Source organism: Podarcis raffonei, chromosome 15, assembly GCF_027172205.1.
Source record: "Podarcis raffonei isolate rPodRaf1 chromosome 15, rPodRaf1.pri, whole genome shotgun sequence".
Lineage (NCBI taxonomy): Eukaryota > Metazoa > Chordata > Lepidosauria > Squamata > Lacertidae > Podarcis > Podarcis raffonei.
The window spans coordinates 31,744,353-31,762,129 of record NC_070616.1 but is presented as its reverse complement, the minus strand read 5'-3'; the positions used below and the strand labels follow the sequence as shown (position 1 = coordinate 31,762,129).

The window sequence follows — 17,777 nt, the reverse complement described above, 5'->3', positions numbered from 1 at the left end:
AAAATGGCTACTACTTGTCCCTTGTCTAGTGAGGTTTACTGCCAGCGCTGGTCAGCTGATCTGAGATGACACCAAGGATCGCAAAGGAAAACCATTTTCAGGGACAAGGAAATACTTTGCTTGGCATCATGGTGATGTTGTATGATTGGCAGGTGGGTGCCCACACCTACCTGTCAAAGTGGTCCCTGGGGATTGGGGAAACATCTGGATCTGGCCTCCTGGCTAAATCCAATCCCTGATCTCTGTTGCCTGAGATGGAACAGGCAATGGCACCTGCACCAAGGTCACATTATACTCAGGTTGTAAAGTAACTTGGCCATGCTCAATATAATTAGGGGAAGTCACAGCCTAGAAGGTGAACGAATGCATGTTTGGAGCCCCACACATGGTGTGTACTATCAACACATGGTTTCCATAGATCCCCTCATAGCAGCTCTTCCCACTGAACTAATCTGGACTCACCTCTCTCTTTGGAGGCAGACAGATAATGTATGAATTGGAACACTCCATATTAGAGTAAAACCTCTTTATGACTGGGAGTTGCTACCCTTCTTCAAATAACCATCACTTCTCATTCTCCCCACATTCACAAAAGGGATATGTGGACTTGAAGACAACAACTACAACAACAACAAACACTCAAGAAACACAGCCCACAGGGTGCAGAAGAACATGTGAGTTTATTGGCAAGAGCGTGAGAATTTTTGGCAGAGACTGGTACTGCAGGATGAGCCATCTGCCTATACATAAAGGCATGGCTGAGAAAAAGAATGCCTCCTGGTTTCCTCTGCTGCCTTTGTTCCACTGGTTTCAGTGAGATTCAGTGGGTTTGAAAATAGAATAGGCTGAGCTTTGCATAAGGACTCAAGGTCAACCTGAAGAAAGAAGTGAGAGGTATGAACAATTAAATGTGAAGGTGCAGCCAAGACCTGTTTCCACCACGAGGAAAGTTTTGGGGGTATTTTTAGTTTTTGGAGACATTGAGTTACGGGAAACATGAGACAAGTTTATAACATCATACATGGCAGAATCGGTTGAGTGGTGCAGGTAGCAGATTGACCAGAGAACAGGAGATTGACAGAAATCTCCCACTGCTGCCTCTATATGCTCTAAAAAGTATAAAATGCATTGGTGGGGTAAAGAAAGAGTGTGTGGTTTGAGATTTGGGGTTATACGACTTCCAATCCATTGAATGTTCTCCCACAGTTTTACTGCATTTTCCTATCATCTTCCCTACTTCAAAAGGTATGGTGTTGTACATTTCCGAGCACAATTCAAAGTGTTGGTGCTGACCTTTAAAGCCCTAAATAGTCTCGGTCCTGTATACCTGAAGGAGCGTCTCCAACCCCCATCGTTCAGCCCGGACACTGAGATCCAGCGCCGGGGGCCTTCTGGCGGTTCCCTCATTGCAAGAAGTAAGGTTACAGGGAACCAGACAGAGGGCCTTCTCTGTAGTGGCGCCCACCCTGTGGAACACCCTCCCTTCAGATGTGAAGGAAATAAGTAGCTATCCTATCTTTAAAAGACATCTGAAGGCAGCCCTGTTCAGGGAAGTTTTTAATATTTAATGCTGTATTGTTTTAATACTTGATTGGGAGCCACCCAGAGTGGCTGGGGAGACTCAGCCAGATGGGCGGGGTATAAATAAAAAATTATTATATTATTATTATTTTAAAGTTGGGGGAGATCTGTCAATTCTGCAAAACAACGACAGTGTGGAGTTGGCCCCTGATTTCCCCTCATGGATAACCTTGAGGGCATTTTTGGAAGGGATGCAATGGGGATGGTTCAGAGGTTCAGCCCCCAAAATGTAGAGGGCTGGTATGGCAACTGAACCACCAAATTGCCTTTGGATTAGTTAAAGCTGTATAAACACCACATATTTAAAGCACCTGGCCATCCCCTAACGAATCCTGGGAACTGTACAGTCATACCTCGGGTTAAATATGCTTCGGGATGAATATTTTCGGGTTGTGCTCCGCGGCAACCCGGAAGTAACAGAGCGCGTTACTTCCAGGTTTTGCCGCTTGCACATGCGTAGATACTCAAAATGATGTCACGCGCATGCGCGGAAGTGGTGAATGCACACGAAAACACGGGTTGCGTTCACTTCAGGATGCAAACGGGGCTCCGGAATGGATCCCGTTCACATCCAGAGGTGCCACTGTAATTTATTAAGGGCCCTTGTAGTCAGAGCTCAGTGCAGGTGCAACTTCAGAACTCAGGATAGAAGACTTCTCTGGAAGAAGTCATAGACTTCTCTGGGAGAAGTCATGAGCTTTAAATGTGCAGCCTGTGTACAGCCTAAGTCAAAAAAGAAAAATTGCCACTCACTGGTCACCTCATTTCATAGTAAAAAACAAAAAACAAACCAATCTGAATGTTCAGAAACCCTTTGGTGGCCCATGTCTGCTCTTGATTCGCTAATTAAGTGAGCGGGTGGGACCAATAATAATAATAATTTATTATTTATATCCCACCCATCCGGCTGGATTTCCCCAGCCACTCTGGGCGGCTTCCAACAGAACACTAAAATCCAATAACCTATTAAACATTAAAAGCTTCCCTAAACAGGGCTGCCTTCAGATGTCTTCTAAAAGTTTGGTAGTTGTTTTTCTCTTTGACATCTGGTGGGAGGGCGTTCCACAGGGTGGGTGCCACTACCAAGAAGGCCCTCTGCCTGGTTCCCTGTAACTTGGCTTCTCGCAGTGAGGGAACCGCCAGAAGGCCCCCGGCGCTGGACCTCAGTGTCCGGGCAGAACAATGATGGAGGTGGAGATGCTTCTTCAGGTACACTGGACCGAGGCCGTTTGGGGCTTTAAAGGTCAGCACCAACACTTTGAATTGTGCTCGGAAATGTACTGGGAGCCAGTGTAGGTCTTTCAAGACCGATGTTATATGGTCCAATAACCCAGGCAGCAAGCTCAGCCCAGAGGCTTCCTTTGCTGTCAGAGAACCAGTCCACATTAAATTCCTGTGCATGGAGGAATACCAGCCCACAATGGTGCCCACCAGAGAGGGTGAGGGGACTTCTCCCTCTCCTATGAAATGAGGATTTTGAATTAATGCAGTTGGAACACAATCATTGCATAAATAACATTCAGAGAATAATGGAAGTTCCTCTCTGGGAAAGTTCTAAACATTTTCTGTGTCCTTACCATTGCCTGCACATGCCCAAAAGCATTCATATTGCTCATCGAAGTTATTTCTGTTCCCTGCACAGCCAGTGTAGTTGAATGGCTTGCAGGTTCTGCTCCTGTCATCGTAGTAAAAGCGAGGAAAGGTACTATGGCAGTGTCCCATGTCTAGGGGTTGTTCACAGTAATCAAGCAGAAATTCTGATATTGCAGGGGCAGAGAAGGACAGAAACAAGGTTCATATTTATTACTTGGTTCTTTGAAGGAAATAGAGTTTTAAGGTGTCATACTTGTGGTCTCAACCAAGGGCCCCAACGTGACTCCTCCCCACATGACATTGATGGGGAGGTGGGGCGGAGCCACAGGATTTTGGGGGAGTTCAGCCCCCTCCTTGAAAAAAATGACGGGGGGCTGAAGACCCCTCAGCCCCCACCACTTGGAACGCCTGGTTGCAACACCTGAGATTATCTCAGTGACAATTATGAAAACTCTGTCCTGGGATTCAACAGTCACATTAACAAGAGTGGAACTGTGGACAACAGATGGAAGAGACCAGTTGGGACTTATTACATTTACTTATAAATGCATTATAGCACTGTGAAAATTTATTGAAATTGGAACTCTATGAAATTTTCCATTGTGAGCTTTAAAACAGTTTCTTTTCATAGCATTTTCAGAGTGGTTTTTTATAGCTGTGTAGATGCAGTCAAGGACTTAGATAGGATGAGATTATGGTTTCTGGGATTCCTTAAGGCATATTTAGCATACTATCACAGAACATTCTCCAACAGCCTCTGATTTGGTGCAGCCTTTCATAGAAAGTAACAGCTTAGTAGTATAGATACGGCAAAGGAGACCTGAAAAAACAGGCTGCAGAACTGAAGAAATGGAGTGGAAGGCAGAATACATACGAAGGTCAGAAGGAGAATGCCATGGAGCCCTCCTTTACTCGGTTCTTACCTTTAAGTATGTCAGGATTTATCAGGTATTCAGGTATTTCTGTTATAAGGAGAAGGAGAACCATGTTAACCAAATGGCAGAGACTGGAGACCATTTTTATCCTGAAAGTTACAATCGCTACGGAGCAATCTAGAGCAACTCTAGTTATGGTTCTGTTCTTGAAAAAGCACTATGCTAAGGACTTACTACAGCTCAGTTTAGGATCCATTAATGATCGGTAGGCTGTCTTGTCCTTTCCCATGAATATGCACATAAATTAACATCCTCCCTTTATCTATGTGCCAGTGGAGTTTAGGTGAAACAGAATCAGATTAGATACAGTAATTAGATACACCAGTGTGGCAGGAGAGGATGGCAAGTGTGGTGGGAAAATTCAAGGACAATAAAAGATACTTGTTTACAACTACTGCATTTTTCCATGTATAATACTATATTTACCCCCAATTTTTTAAACTTTAAAATTGGGGGTCACCTTATACACAGAACGTTGCAATTATTTACAGATATTTCTTATCGATAACAATTTTTGGTATGGCGCAAGCAAACCTTTATTTTGGAAGTGTGGCACAGAGCAATAAGTTTGAGAACCACTGTCCCAAGGGATACTCTCCCTAAGGCTGCATCTACACAGTTATTAAAAAATGCTGGGGGGGGGGGGGTTCAAAGCTCACAATGAAAAATATCATCGAGTTCAGATTTCAGCTCTACAGCGACATCTGGTGTCGCAGTGTTTTAACACAATTGTCAGGGAATCAGGAGCAGGAGCACTGGGGAGAGAGGATTGGGAGAGCGAAGGGGAAGAATCTGAGGGCAGCGTAGGGGAGTATGACAGTGGCCCGAGAGATTCCATGAGCTTCTCCAGCGAATCAGAAGATTCCCAGAAGGGGGCGCCGATGGTCAGGGCAAGGGGGGACGCACCAGAAACAAGGTGCCAGAGGGGAACCCCAAAGCAGCAGTGGAGGATCGGGACCAGTTTCCCCACCAGAGCATAGTGGGGGGGAGGAGTCACATGTGTCAGGGCCAGCGTCTCCTCCAGAGAGGGAGTCAGGGCTGACCACGCCTCCATCGGAGAGTGGGGGAACGGAAGGGAGGTCAGTTGCAGCTAGCCCCCCCGAAGGGGGAAGCAGTGGCAGCAGCAGTGAAACGGTCAGGAGGAAAGTTGCTGGCTGGGCGCGCGCGCCAAGTTCAAATGTGCAGGCGCGCGGAACAGCAGGAGACCCGGATGGGGAACCAGCTCCTAAAGCCCGCCGGAGGGAGGGAGAAGGCTCAGGGGAATCAGCGGGAGAAGAGGCTAGAAAGGGCGGAACCCCGGCGGGCAGGCGGACCCAGAGGAGGAAGGAGCAGCGGAGAAGGTGGAGCAAGGCTAGGATCTTAAATTGGTGTCAGGGGGGAGGAGACTCAGACGGAGCATCAGTGGTCTGACACTTTAGACGTGGGGCTGCGCGCTGCGGCTCTGGAAGTGAAACTGAACTTCAATAAAGACTTTTATACTTATCAACGAAGCAGCGTTGGTCCTTTGTGAGCTGGGACCTAGGGCAGCCCTGACAACAATCATAATGTGGTTGTTGTTGTTTTTACTAATGTAACTGAGTCCCTAGTCTGATATGTTTCAGATTGCCAGCACAGTGGAACCCCCGTTCCTGAATGCCTCCACTATTGTACGTTTTGGCTCCTTAACACTGAAAAGTAAATGCTTCTGTTTTCAAACATTTTTCAGAACCTGAACGTGCGATGTGGCTTCCACTGAGTGCAAGAAGCTCTTGCAAACAATGGGAAGCTGCGCCTCAGTTTTCGAACGTTTCGGAAGCCAAATGGGCTTCCAGAACAGATTACATTTGAGAACCGAGCTGCCACTGTACAGAACTCTTTGTTCAGCCATGCATTCAGGTGACTTTTGTCACTGTTCTCAAATGATAACATTAAAAAAAACAAAATTCTGCACCCTTTCCCTTTTTTTCCTTAGTGCTATACAAGATTTTCTTTCACTTTGAAGCCTGCACACTTTCCCTGCTCTAGCACCAAGCTTTCGCACTCTAGCGTCAAATGTTGCATTTCTTCTGACTTTTTTCAAATCAACAATGCTTACCCCATTAGTACAAAAGCTACCCCACTCCCCCCCATGTTTATAGGGCAATATGCTGCTGTAGTGGAGCTGCAATGCCACTAGAGAATGCATAAAGTTAAGCAAAAAGTTGATTGAAAAAAAGACAAAAAGTGGCTCATTCTTACCATACTTTTCACACTCCTCGTAGCATTCCCTGAAAGAATGGAAATTGTTCTCGTTGCTTCCACATCCACTAAATATGAACATGAAACATCTCTTCAATTTGACGTTGTAATAATAGCGTAGCACACTAGATTGGCAATTTCCGAATGTAAATGGCCGCTTGCATTTTAGAGGTAGCTCTGGAGGAGGAGGAAACGGGGATGTGGAAAGCTCACACATATATAGTAGATGTAAACCCTATTTCAAAGTCCTGCAGTTCAAACTGCTGAGATTATCTGTTCCAAGTGGGCAATGACTGGAACCCTGGAGTGGCATGCAGGAATGTCGGGTGTTGAAAAAGACCCCATCCATCTCCCAGCCCCTTTGACCCCAAGATTCTGTATCAGGGGTGCCAACTTGAATAAAACATTGGGGGAGGCCAAGGTAAGTCCTGCCCCCTACTGGATCCCTACCAATCCAAATGGAAAGCTACACTGCATGGAAAGCTAAGAGGCTTAGGGTTTTCCCCACAGGCCGTGAAAGCTGTAGGTTATGAGAAAGCTAGAGCAATAATCCACCAACGAATTTGGGATGTGGAACTGCAATGCCACGTGAGCGAGATGAATAAACACCCAGCAATAAAAGATAATGGGAGAGGATTTACCCCAGCAAATTATTTGTCAAAATTACAAATACCCAAATACAGACGGTCATTTACCCTCACTAGATTCAACGTGCTGCCATCTGCCTTATTGCAGGGCAGATTCGAGAGTAAACCATATGTGAAATAAGTCTGCCCCTGTGGCTTGATAGAGGTAGAAACTGTATCTCATGTCTTGTCATGCTGCCGTTTCTACGGGGATATACACTTGGTATTTATCACTCCTGTTATACAAAAATCTCCAAATGGGTCCGAACTTCAATGTCTAAAACTCCTGGTAGAGGACAAGGATCTAGAGATCACGCTAAGGGTGGCCAAATTCTGTGCAACTGCGGTAAAACTTAGGGAACAAGCTGTACTACCAAAATGATTAAGGTTTTAAATGACAATTTTAGGTTATATTTTAGTGATCAAGATTTAATATATATTTTTAACTGCCGCTATATCTGAATTTCCTCTGTTATACCCAAATGCAATTCAATGTATTTCGGTTGTGTTTTATGATTTTCCTGATATTGTAAGTGAGCCGGAACTGGTCTGTGACCGTAATAATAAAATAAAATTCAATTCAAGTCCTGCCCCACATAATCAAAAGACTTGGCACACAGAGACCATTTGAATGGAAATGCCCATCAATTTTGAGGGACCTGGATCTCATGGTTTGTATATCCTATGTTCAGGATGTGTAAACCATTAAATGCCCTCGTAGGGTTCCCTTCTCTGCTCCCAAGTCCCACAAAGTGGCAGGCTGAGGCAGTCCCTTATCATCATCTTGCTGCTTACGTCCTGTCTCTTTTGACTCTCATATTTAGAGGCATCTCCCCCACTCCATAGGGACGCGGGTGGCGCTGTGGGTAAAACCTCAGCGCCTAGGACTTGCCGATCGCATGGTCGGCGGTTCGAATCCCCGCAGCGGGGTGCACTCCCGTCGTTCGGTCCCAGCGCCTGCCAACCTAGCAGTTCGAAAGCACCTCCGGGTGCAAGTAGATAAATAGGGACCGCTTACCAGCGGGAAGGTAAACGGCGTTCCGTGTGCTGCTTGCCAGATGCAGCTTTGTCACACTGGCCACGTGACCCGGAAGTGTCTCCAGACAGCGCTGGCTCCCGGCCTATAGAGTGAGATGAGCGCACAACCCTAGAGTCTGGCAAGATTGGCCCGTACGGGCAGGGGTACCTTTACCTTTACCTTTACCCCCACTCCATTTCTGAATCGCGCTGCAGACAGCCATAGGAACTCTTACCTTGTTTCCACCCAATTAGCCTGTGTACTTGAAGTGCTGTGAAAAGGACAAGGAGAACAATCTTACTGTACAGCAGATTTGATGTGAGTGTGAAACAGCTTAGATACAGAATTTTACGGGGAAATGAAAAACAGACCATTGGACAGCTGATACAATTAGCTAGAGATTAATTCAGGAACTGCTCTTTCCCATCCGGTTCTTAATTAAACATTGTACTATCTCAGGCATAGGCAAACACAGCCCTGCAGATATTTTTGGGACTACAACTCCCATCATCCCTAGCTAACAGGGCCAGTGGTCAGGGATGATGAGAGTTGTAGTCCCAAAACATCTGGAGGGCCGAGTTTGCCTATGGCTGTACTATCTCCATTAAACATTACAGTGGTACCTCGGGTTACAGAGGCTTCAGGTTACAGACTCCGCTAACCCAGAAATAGTACCTTGAGTTAAGAACTTTGCTTCAGAGTGAAAACAGAAATCGCACAGCGGCAGCGGGAGACCCCATTAGCTAAAGTGGTACCTCAGGTTAAGAACAGTTTCAGGTTAAGAACAGAGCTCCAGAACGAATTAAGTTCTTAACCCAAGGTACCATTGTACACTCTTTCCATCACCTTCCCAAAGCTGAGCAAGCAGTAGGTAGGCTTTGGGAAGGATCTGGGAGGACTCTAAGACCCTGTCAGACAGAGCCCTCATGCCTCCTTAGCAAAGCAGTTAGGCTTTGGGAAGGAGGTGGGTGGATGGCCTCTCAGCTCAGTTCACCCTGTGCCGGGAAAAGGGTCACACTGCCCTAAAAACACCTCTGCTGATGGCAAAGCCAATAATCCAAGAGGTAGGTGGGGTACAGCTTCCACATCCGTAATCTAAAGTGTGCTGCTTTCACTTCTAATTGTTTTATTTATTTAGAGATTACCATAAGAACTAAGGGCAGGAATGCTTACATTCCCATATTAACATCCTCCCTTATTACAGGGCTAACACCTCCCTAGGCAGCTTACATGGGACACGGGTGGCGCTGTGGGTTAAACCACAGAGCCTAGGACTTGCCGATCAGAAGGTTGGTGGTTCGAATCCTCGCAACGGGGTGAGCTCCCGTTGCTCGGTCCCAGCTCCTGCCAACCTAGCAGTTCGAAAGCACGTCAAAGTGCAAGTAGATAAATAGGCACCGCTCCAGTGGGAAGGTAAACGGCGTTTCCATGCGCTGCTCTGGTTCACCAGAAGCAGCTCAGTCATGCTGGCCACATGACCTGGAAAAACTGTGTGCGGACAGATCAAAGCAAAGACTGATTAAGTTAACGCTGGAGAGCGGGGGTTAAAAAAGACTTAAATCCTAACATCAAATTAAATATCTTCCTCCCTGAATTGCAGGAGTGGGGAGGGAGGAGGAGAAAATATATGCTGCCTGCAAGAAAAGTGGGGGAAAAGGAGTGAAAGACCACCACTTAATCCCTGGGAACGGACTGTCAGATTGATAAAATTGTTGCACTGAGAACCGCACTATTTATGGACAATGTTACCTTGTGATAGTTAACTCTGCAAGTGAGACACTTTTACTCTGAGGGCTACTTTGAACTTGGAACTGTTGTTTCCCTCCTTTGTAAAAAGGGGGACTTTGGAAAATCGGAAGGACTTTATTGTATCATTACTGATTATTACTGTGTCCCCCTAGAGGAATCTTGAAATTGTTGTAGCCAGCCAGGGGATTTTCCACTCCTGACTGGTTTGGGAAATTTCCATAGCAAAACAAGTTCGGATTGTGGGATCGACCTTGACTTCCAGACTTTTAGATAAAGGGGCATGGCAGACTTGCTTCAGGAAAAGACAACAAGATCAGGAAAGGTTAGACAACAGCAGACTAGTGGAACGCAGCAGCGTAGAGCATCGGTATCTGCCCCTGCATCTGTACCTGCCCCTTCTGTACCACAAGGGAAAGATTCTGTACAAGGGAAAGATCCTGCGCAAGTTGGGCCTAAAGGAATGGCTACTGAAGAGGGATTCACTTCAGTATTAAATAAAATTTTTGAAAGTTTGGAAAAATTAAGTAACCAAGTTACTGAAGCGACTACTAAAATTGACCAGAACACTTCTAGCCTTAATAATTTGGGGCAGAAGGTAAATTCTAACACAGAAGCTATTGAAAGACTACTGCAAGAATCCGCTTCGAACCAAAAGACAGCTGAGGAAGCAAAGGAAAAAGTGCTGGCGGTAGAGGAAAAGATTCCACCTATATGCAAAGAGCTTAAGGACCACAGGTCGCTTCTGTCTATGATTGAACTTAAGGAAAAACAGATTAATCTGAGAATTAGGTCGGTCCCTGAGTTGGAAAAGGACAGCTTGAGTGATTTCCTTATGAAGGAATTTGCAGAATTTTGGAATTTGGATGCTAATCAAGATTTCAAGATAGTAACAGCCTTCAGACTTGGAAAAGGAGGGAGAAAGAACAGAGCGAGAGACTGTCTGGTTACCCTTCGATCAAAAGAAGAGAGAGACAAAATATTGAGCCTGGACTTCCAGAAGTCCTTGGAAATAACGATTCAAGAGTGGAGATATTTAAGGATATTCCGAAATATTTACTGGATCTTAGAGCTAACTACGGAGATTTGGTGGCCTTGCTGAGAAGTAACAGAATTGTTTTCAGGTGGGAATTCCCTCAAGGCCTATCCTTTACTTTTAAAGGGAAAAAGTTTAAAATAAGATCAGTGGAAGACAAGGAAAAATTCCTGAGAGACTACGAAGAAGACCTACAAAAAGAGGTTATAGAAGAGCTAAGAGCTTTGAAACCAGGAGTACTAGACAAAGTGCTACCATCCTTGGGCTTGGGTAAACTAGAAAAAGTGATACCACCGTCGGAACAAGAGGAATTATTGGGAGCAGTTGGAGGAAAGTAGAACAAATACACCATGTCTCTGCAATTATTAAGCTGGAATATTCATGGACTGAATTCCCCGGAGAAGAGGAGGAAAGTTTTTTATTTATTGAAAAAGGAACAATTGGACTTAATTTGTTTACAGGAAACACACGTGACAAGGCTACATAGGAAAGTACTGATTAATAAAAGATTGGGACAAGAATTTATTTCATCAGATAAGGTCAAAAACAGAGGAGTTGTAATTTATGCCAAAGAGAGCCTGTCACCGAAATTTGTTTTTAAAGATGATCAAGGAAGATATGTGGAAATTGAAATTCAATCACAAGGAGAAAAATTCTTAATAATAGGAGTTTATGCACCAAATGAGGGGAAATCTGAATTTTTTAAGAAATTGCATGAGACATTGTTAGACTACATGGATTATAACATCATTATGATGGGAGATATGAATGGAGTGGTATCTACTAATATGGACAAGTCGCAGAGACAGATTGTAACTAAAGACGGCAGACTACCAAAAACCTTTTTTGAATTGACTGACAATATGGACTTGATTGACATCTGGAGAACTAAGAACCCCCTTGGAAGAGAGGGAACATTCTTCTCTGAAGCCAAAATGACATGGACAAGAATTGACCAAATATGGATAACTAGAGGACTGGCACCTAAGACTCGAAAAGTGGAAATTTGCCCAAAAACCTGCTCCGACCATAACGCGGTGAAGATGGAGATGAAACTAACACCAATCGGTTCTTTCAGATGGAGGATGAATGACACCTTATTTAGAGATCAAGAAGTTATTAAGAAGGCCCAAAAAATCTTGAGAGACTATTTTGAGATAAACTTGAATACTACGGTTGAAAAAAGAGTAATCTGGGACGCAAGTAAAGCGGTTATGAGAGGGTTTCTGATTCAACAGAACGCAATAAAGAAGAGAATTCAAAATGAGAGGAAAGATAAAATTCTGGGAAAAATAAAAGAAGGAGAGAAGAAATTAAGAGTGAAACCAAAGTCGCAAGAGATTCTGAGAGAAATAAAGTTATATCAAGTACAATATATGAAAATGATAAACCAGGAAGTAGAATGGAAAATCAAACAGATGAGACAAAAGACATTTGAATCGGCTAATAAATGTGGGAAACTGCTAGCTTGGCAGATGAAAAGAAGACAAAAATTAAACACTATCACAAATTTGGATGTGGATGGAAAGAACATACAGAATCCGTTGGAGATTAGAAAGTGTTTCCAGAGATACTTTAAACAACTATATACACAAGGGCCACAGAAAGAGACTGAATTAGACCAATTTTTAAGAACGAACGGATTACAAAAAATCTCTCAAGAAAATAAGATAATGTTGAACCATAAAATTACAGAACAGGAGGTGGAAGGTGCCATTCAGAACATGCAGTTGGGTAAATCTCCAGGGCCGGATGGCTTAACCTCCAAATATTATAGATCATTGAAAGACTGGTTAATTCAGCCACTAATGGAGGTCTGCAATGAAATTCTGGAGGGGAAAAAGGCGCCAGAGTCGTGGAAGGAAGCCTACATTACACTTATACCGAAAACTGAGTCTGAAAAGACACAACTTAAGAACTACCGCCCCATATCCCTGCTTAATGTGGATTACAAAATTTTTGCTGATATTTTCGCTAATAGATTAAAAAAGGTATTAGTTGAAGAGATACATAAAGACCAAGCCGGCTTTCTCCCAGGTAGACATTTGTCTGATAATACGAGGAATATAATTAATATTTTGGAGAAGCTGCAAGTGAATATTAATACCAAAGCAGTTTTAATTTTTATAGATGCAGAAAAAGCCTTTGATAATATTTCCTGGAATTTTATGAAGAAAAATCTTCAGGGAATGGGGGTAGGCCAAGGGTTTGAAAATGGTATAAGTGCAATATACTCAGAACAAAAGGCCAAGTTAATAGTTAATAATGTGATGACAGAGGAATTTAATATAGAGAAAGGTACACGACAAGGCTGTCCAATTTCCCCGTTGCTTTTTATTTCAGTCCTGGAGGTTTTGCTAAATATGATTAGAAGGGACCGGTTGATTAAAGGCATTCAGGTCGGAGCCAAACAATATAAATTGAAAGCTTTTGCAGATGACCTAGTTTTGACGTTACAGGAGCCAGAATCTAATGAAATGAAAAAGGTATTTAAATATACCTTCCTGAAGAAACCAGAGGCCTTTCTCCTGGGCATAGTCGGCCAATTGGTGCCAAAGAGGGACAGAACTTTCTTTATGTACGCAACAACAGCAGCAAGAATACTTATTGCAAAGTATTGGAAGACACAAGATTTACCCACCCTGGAAGAGTGGCAGATGAAGGTGATGGACTATATGGAATTGGCGGAAATGACTGGCAGAATCCGAGACCTGGGAGAAGAGTTGGTGGAAGAAGATTGGAAGAAATTTAAAGACTATTTGCAGAAACATTGTAAAACTAATGAATGTTAAAATGATGTTGGATTGAAAATAAGTGGTATTAACAACAAAATTAATAAGAATATGTAAAAATGAATAGATATTAGACGAAATTATAGAGCTATAAAATGTTAAGAAATAGAGTGAAGGTAAAGGAAAGAGGGTAAGGATTTGCTGACTTGATTATGTAAACGGGAATACAAAAAGAGGAGGTGTGAGGAGGTCAAAGAAACAAGTTAAGGAGTTTAAAGTTATGAAAATTGGTATTGTTTTTAATTTTTTCTTATTTTTTTGTTTTTTGAATGCAGCTTTCTTATTACCATCTTTGTAAGTTGTATTTTTCTTTATATATATTCCTATTTTTTCTTTTTTGATGTATCTCTTTTTCTTTCTTTTCTTATGTGGTTCTGTATTTATGTTTTTGTAAAATTTAATAAATATTTTTAAAAAAGAAAAAAAAGAAAAACTGTGTGCGGACAAATGCCGGCTCCCTCGGCCAGTAAAGGAAGATGAGCGCCGCAACCCCAGAGTCGGTCACGACTGGACCTAATGGTCAGGGGTCCCTTTACCTTTACCTTAGGCAGCTTACAAGAATTTTGGGGTCCCCTCTGAAGTTGAATTTGTGGGCCATGGGAGTCTGTAGGGGAAGGGTGTGGAAAGATGGAGTCACCATATGTTGCTGGACAACAACTCCTATTAACATCTTTTTTTAAAACAAATGATGCAGCATAATACCTCCAGCAGCAAAGAATCAATTCAGTACAACACTCCCTAGAAACACAAGGGCAACTTATAAAAAGATTTTCACTTCAAACATTTGGTTGTTTTTAAGGTTTAGGGGAAAGGAGGGGGTATTAAAATTGTCCTTACCAGACGGGTGACACTCAAAAACACATTGGTATAAATCTAGGAAGTTGTTTCCATTGCCTCCGCAACCACTGTAAATGAATTCCCTGCACGTTTTGCTCTTAACATCGTAGTAAAAATGTGTAAGGAAGGTCTTGCATTTTCCATAATCCGGAGTAAGTGTGCATTTTTTAGGTATAGTTCCTGGAGGAAGGATGGGCAGAGGAACAGCCACAGGTACCATATATGTTAGCTCATCTTATGAAGCACAGAAGATAATACCATTTGAAGACATTTGTTAACTCGACATCTGATATCTTCTCTACCAAGTAGCCAAAGATGGAGCCTACACATTGGGACCCAAGAGGCATACACATTAAAGAGCCCAATCTGGAGTCCAGTTGTAGAGTTCAGTGGTGGTTTTTCCCCATAGCCTTTAAGAAGACTGCAGCACTTAAGAATAATCAATTCAGTGAATGTCTGTGGGGTCACACTGACAACGAAGCTGTTGCACACACACACACACACACACACACACACACACCCCGAGGCACTAAAGGCAGCAGATTCCCACATGGAATGTATTAGTTGCTGTCGAATGCAGTGCATCCATAATTCTCAAGTCAAATGTAGAATCAGCTGCGACTTTGAGCAAAGTTTGCTATTGTAATCCAAACTGAGATCATGAAATAATCTATATTTCCTACCCCATGGGATGCTAGCCCAATGGCTTTTTAGCCATATTGATTTCATTTTCTTTTAGTGTTAAGAATGTCTCTCCAAAAGCCAAAGAAGTTGATGCTTTCGAACTGGAGCTGAAATTTTTTCCTAGAAAGGGCACTATCAGCTCATGTGATGTTGCCTGTGTAGACACTATCTGTGTAAAGCAAATTGTGTTCTTCAAAGAATCCTGGGAACAGTAGTTTGTTCTGGGTGCTGTGAATTGTAGCTCTGTGGGCACTGTAGGCCTTGGGGTGGGAGGGATCCATGTGCCTTAACTGTATGGTGTAGAGGCAGCCATTGTTTCCAAGGGGGGGGGGGAATATGGGTTCTCCAATGTCATTATTTTTGTATAGCATTTTTTCCTGAGACGTTTCTGGATTTGTTCAACAGGAACTGTGCTTCCTCATCTCTGGGAGATGTTGCTTTTACCTTTAAGAAGTTATAGACTATAAAGAAGGAAACGATTTAAAATCCCGGTGAACACTTCCTATTACTGTAGATTTATGTGTCAAGAGACTTCCAAACTTGAATTTATAAAACTGCATTTGTAACAAAGAAGGCTATGCCTCCCATTATCACTAGTTACAGGACAGACTCAAACTATTATACTACTTTAAACATTCATGGCTTTCCCAAAGTACATGGGGAACTGTAGTTTATTAGGGGTGGTAAGACTTGTCAGGAGACCCCAAGCCCCCTCCCACAGCAACAATTCCCAAATTTGCCTGGGAAGAAGGCTTGTACATTGAGGAAAAGGGGGTCTCCAAACAACTCTCAGCCCATTGACCAAGTTACACTTCCAGGAATCTTTCATAGAAACCATGGCAGTTTAAAGGGGAATAATACTGCTTTAAAGGTAGAGCACAGATGGGACCCTATGTATTCATTAGGGTGAAAGTGTAGAGGCAAGGATACAGGCAGGCTGAACAAAAGGTGGAAAAGCAGAGCATTTCTCTGAGTCTCCCAGAGTCAATGGTGACTTACACATGCCAGAGAACTGTCGCCATGATGACGCCCAATGCCCAACCTGCCCAATCCTGTCCAATCTGCAGGGCATTCCTAACTTGCAGAGAGGCCTGGCATATTGCACACTTGATGCATAGAAGGGCCAGAAGGCTTACCTGCTGAACGGAAAAAACCCTGCACCTTAGAGCAAGGTGCCAGTATCCCCATGATAATGACCAGGAGTGTAGTGCTATTGCACTGCATGTTGATGGGAATAATCAGTGCTGAGAGGAACCTCCTTATATAGTATTCAATAGTGATGTGGAGGGAGATAACCACCTGGACATTGAACATAAATTTTTAATAGGTAGGGAACACTCTGAGGCACCTGTGCTCAGATCAAGGTAACCTCCTGCTTGCAAATGAGGACTGCTCTGAACTAGGGACATAGAGGAACTATCTATCAGGTCAATCAGCGTAAACTTGGCATTGCCAGAAAGAGTTCTGTTTCCATTAGATGGTGATACAAACCCACTCTGCTGCCTCCTCCTTCTCTAGGCACCTGTACTTCCTGGCACCTGATGACAAACAACAAGGGATTGTTGGGGGCAGGTAAAGTCATGCCTTCCGACATTGTTGGGTAGAATTCCTAAGGCATTTTGGGAGCAGGCACTCTTTTGTCACCTTGCCCTGCAATGCTTCATGTGGATGCCCTGTGCGCTGGGCATGCGTGCCTGGTTGAATGCAGAAACAGTGGGGTTTTGTGTACTTACCTCATTCATAGTCCACATCACTAGTGGCAAGGATGAAGAATACCAGTCCTTTTTGTGGGGACACAGGTGAGGCCTGATATTTTGCCCTAGAGCAGGAAGGGAGATGATACCTCCCTGAATTACTGCTTGGACTAATTTGATCTGCTTGATTGGTTCAGTTATTTGATTATGCAGATCCCCTGAGTTCTTGTTGCTATATTTAAACAAATACAACCTTTTCCCATTACAGGGAAGAGTTTGCTTTGAGGGTGTGATGGCAAATGGTGTATTGGCATTTCAATGTGCAGAGAGGACAGATTAACTGCTTATGTGATCTGCTTCTTCAGGGAGTGAATCCCAGTTGGGACGATGGTCCTGGGACCTTTGTCAAGGGGCAATGCTGAAGTCCCCTTCTTTACTTGAGTCTTTCCTTAGGCAGACTAAGGCCTTATCCACACTTCTTCTTTCCCAGCTGCTTTCCTCTGGAGGAAACCACTCTTTAGCACTCAATAGGAGCAAACAGCGGGTGGTGCTGTGGGTTAAACCACAGAGCTAGGGCTTGCCGATCAGAAGGTTTGAATCCCCGCGACAGGGTGAGCTCCCGTTGTTCAGTCCCAGCCCCTGCCAACCTAGCAGTTTGAAAGCATGTCAAAGTGCAAGTAGATACATAGGTACCGCTGTGGCAGGAAGGTAAACGCCGTTTCCGTGCGCTGCTCTGGTTCACCAGAAGCAACTTAGTCATGCTGGCCACATGACCTGGAAGCTGTATGCCGGCTCCCTTGGCCAATAAAGCGAGATGAGCGCCGCAACCCCAGAGTCGCCTGCAACTGGACCTAATGGTCAGGGGTCCCTTTACCTTTACCTAGGAGCAAACAGCAATTCGGGGTTTCTCCAGATTGACTTTTGCTCCAATTTAGCAGTAAAGAGAGGGTTTTCTCAGGGATAGGAGCAGAGCAAACGGAAAACGGCTCAGACCCATTCTTTCTAGGCACAAGAGAAG

The 17,777-nt window shown here is 43.8% G+C and overlaps 1 protein-coding gene across 1 annotated transcript; it reads right to left on the bottom strand.

Annotated features, from left to right (window-relative positions):
- Positions 1-661: 661 nt before the first annotated feature.
- On the bottom strand, positions 662-16,576 carry LOC128402909 (carboxypeptidase inhibitor SmCI-like). Its single transcript, XM_053367354.1, has 7 exons — positions 16,202-16,576; positions 14,382-14,561; positions 8,206-8,241; positions 6,327-6,503; positions 4,098-4,136; positions 3,159-3,338; positions 662-875 (listed from the first exon to the last, which is right to left on the bottom strand). Exons 1-7 carry the CDS (start codon positions 16,377-16,379, stop codon positions 871-873), a joined length of 795 nt encoding a protein of 264 aa, XP_053223329.1. The 5' UTR covers positions 16,380-16,576; the 3' UTR covers positions 662-870.
- Positions 16,577-17,777: the final 1,201 nt, after the last annotated feature.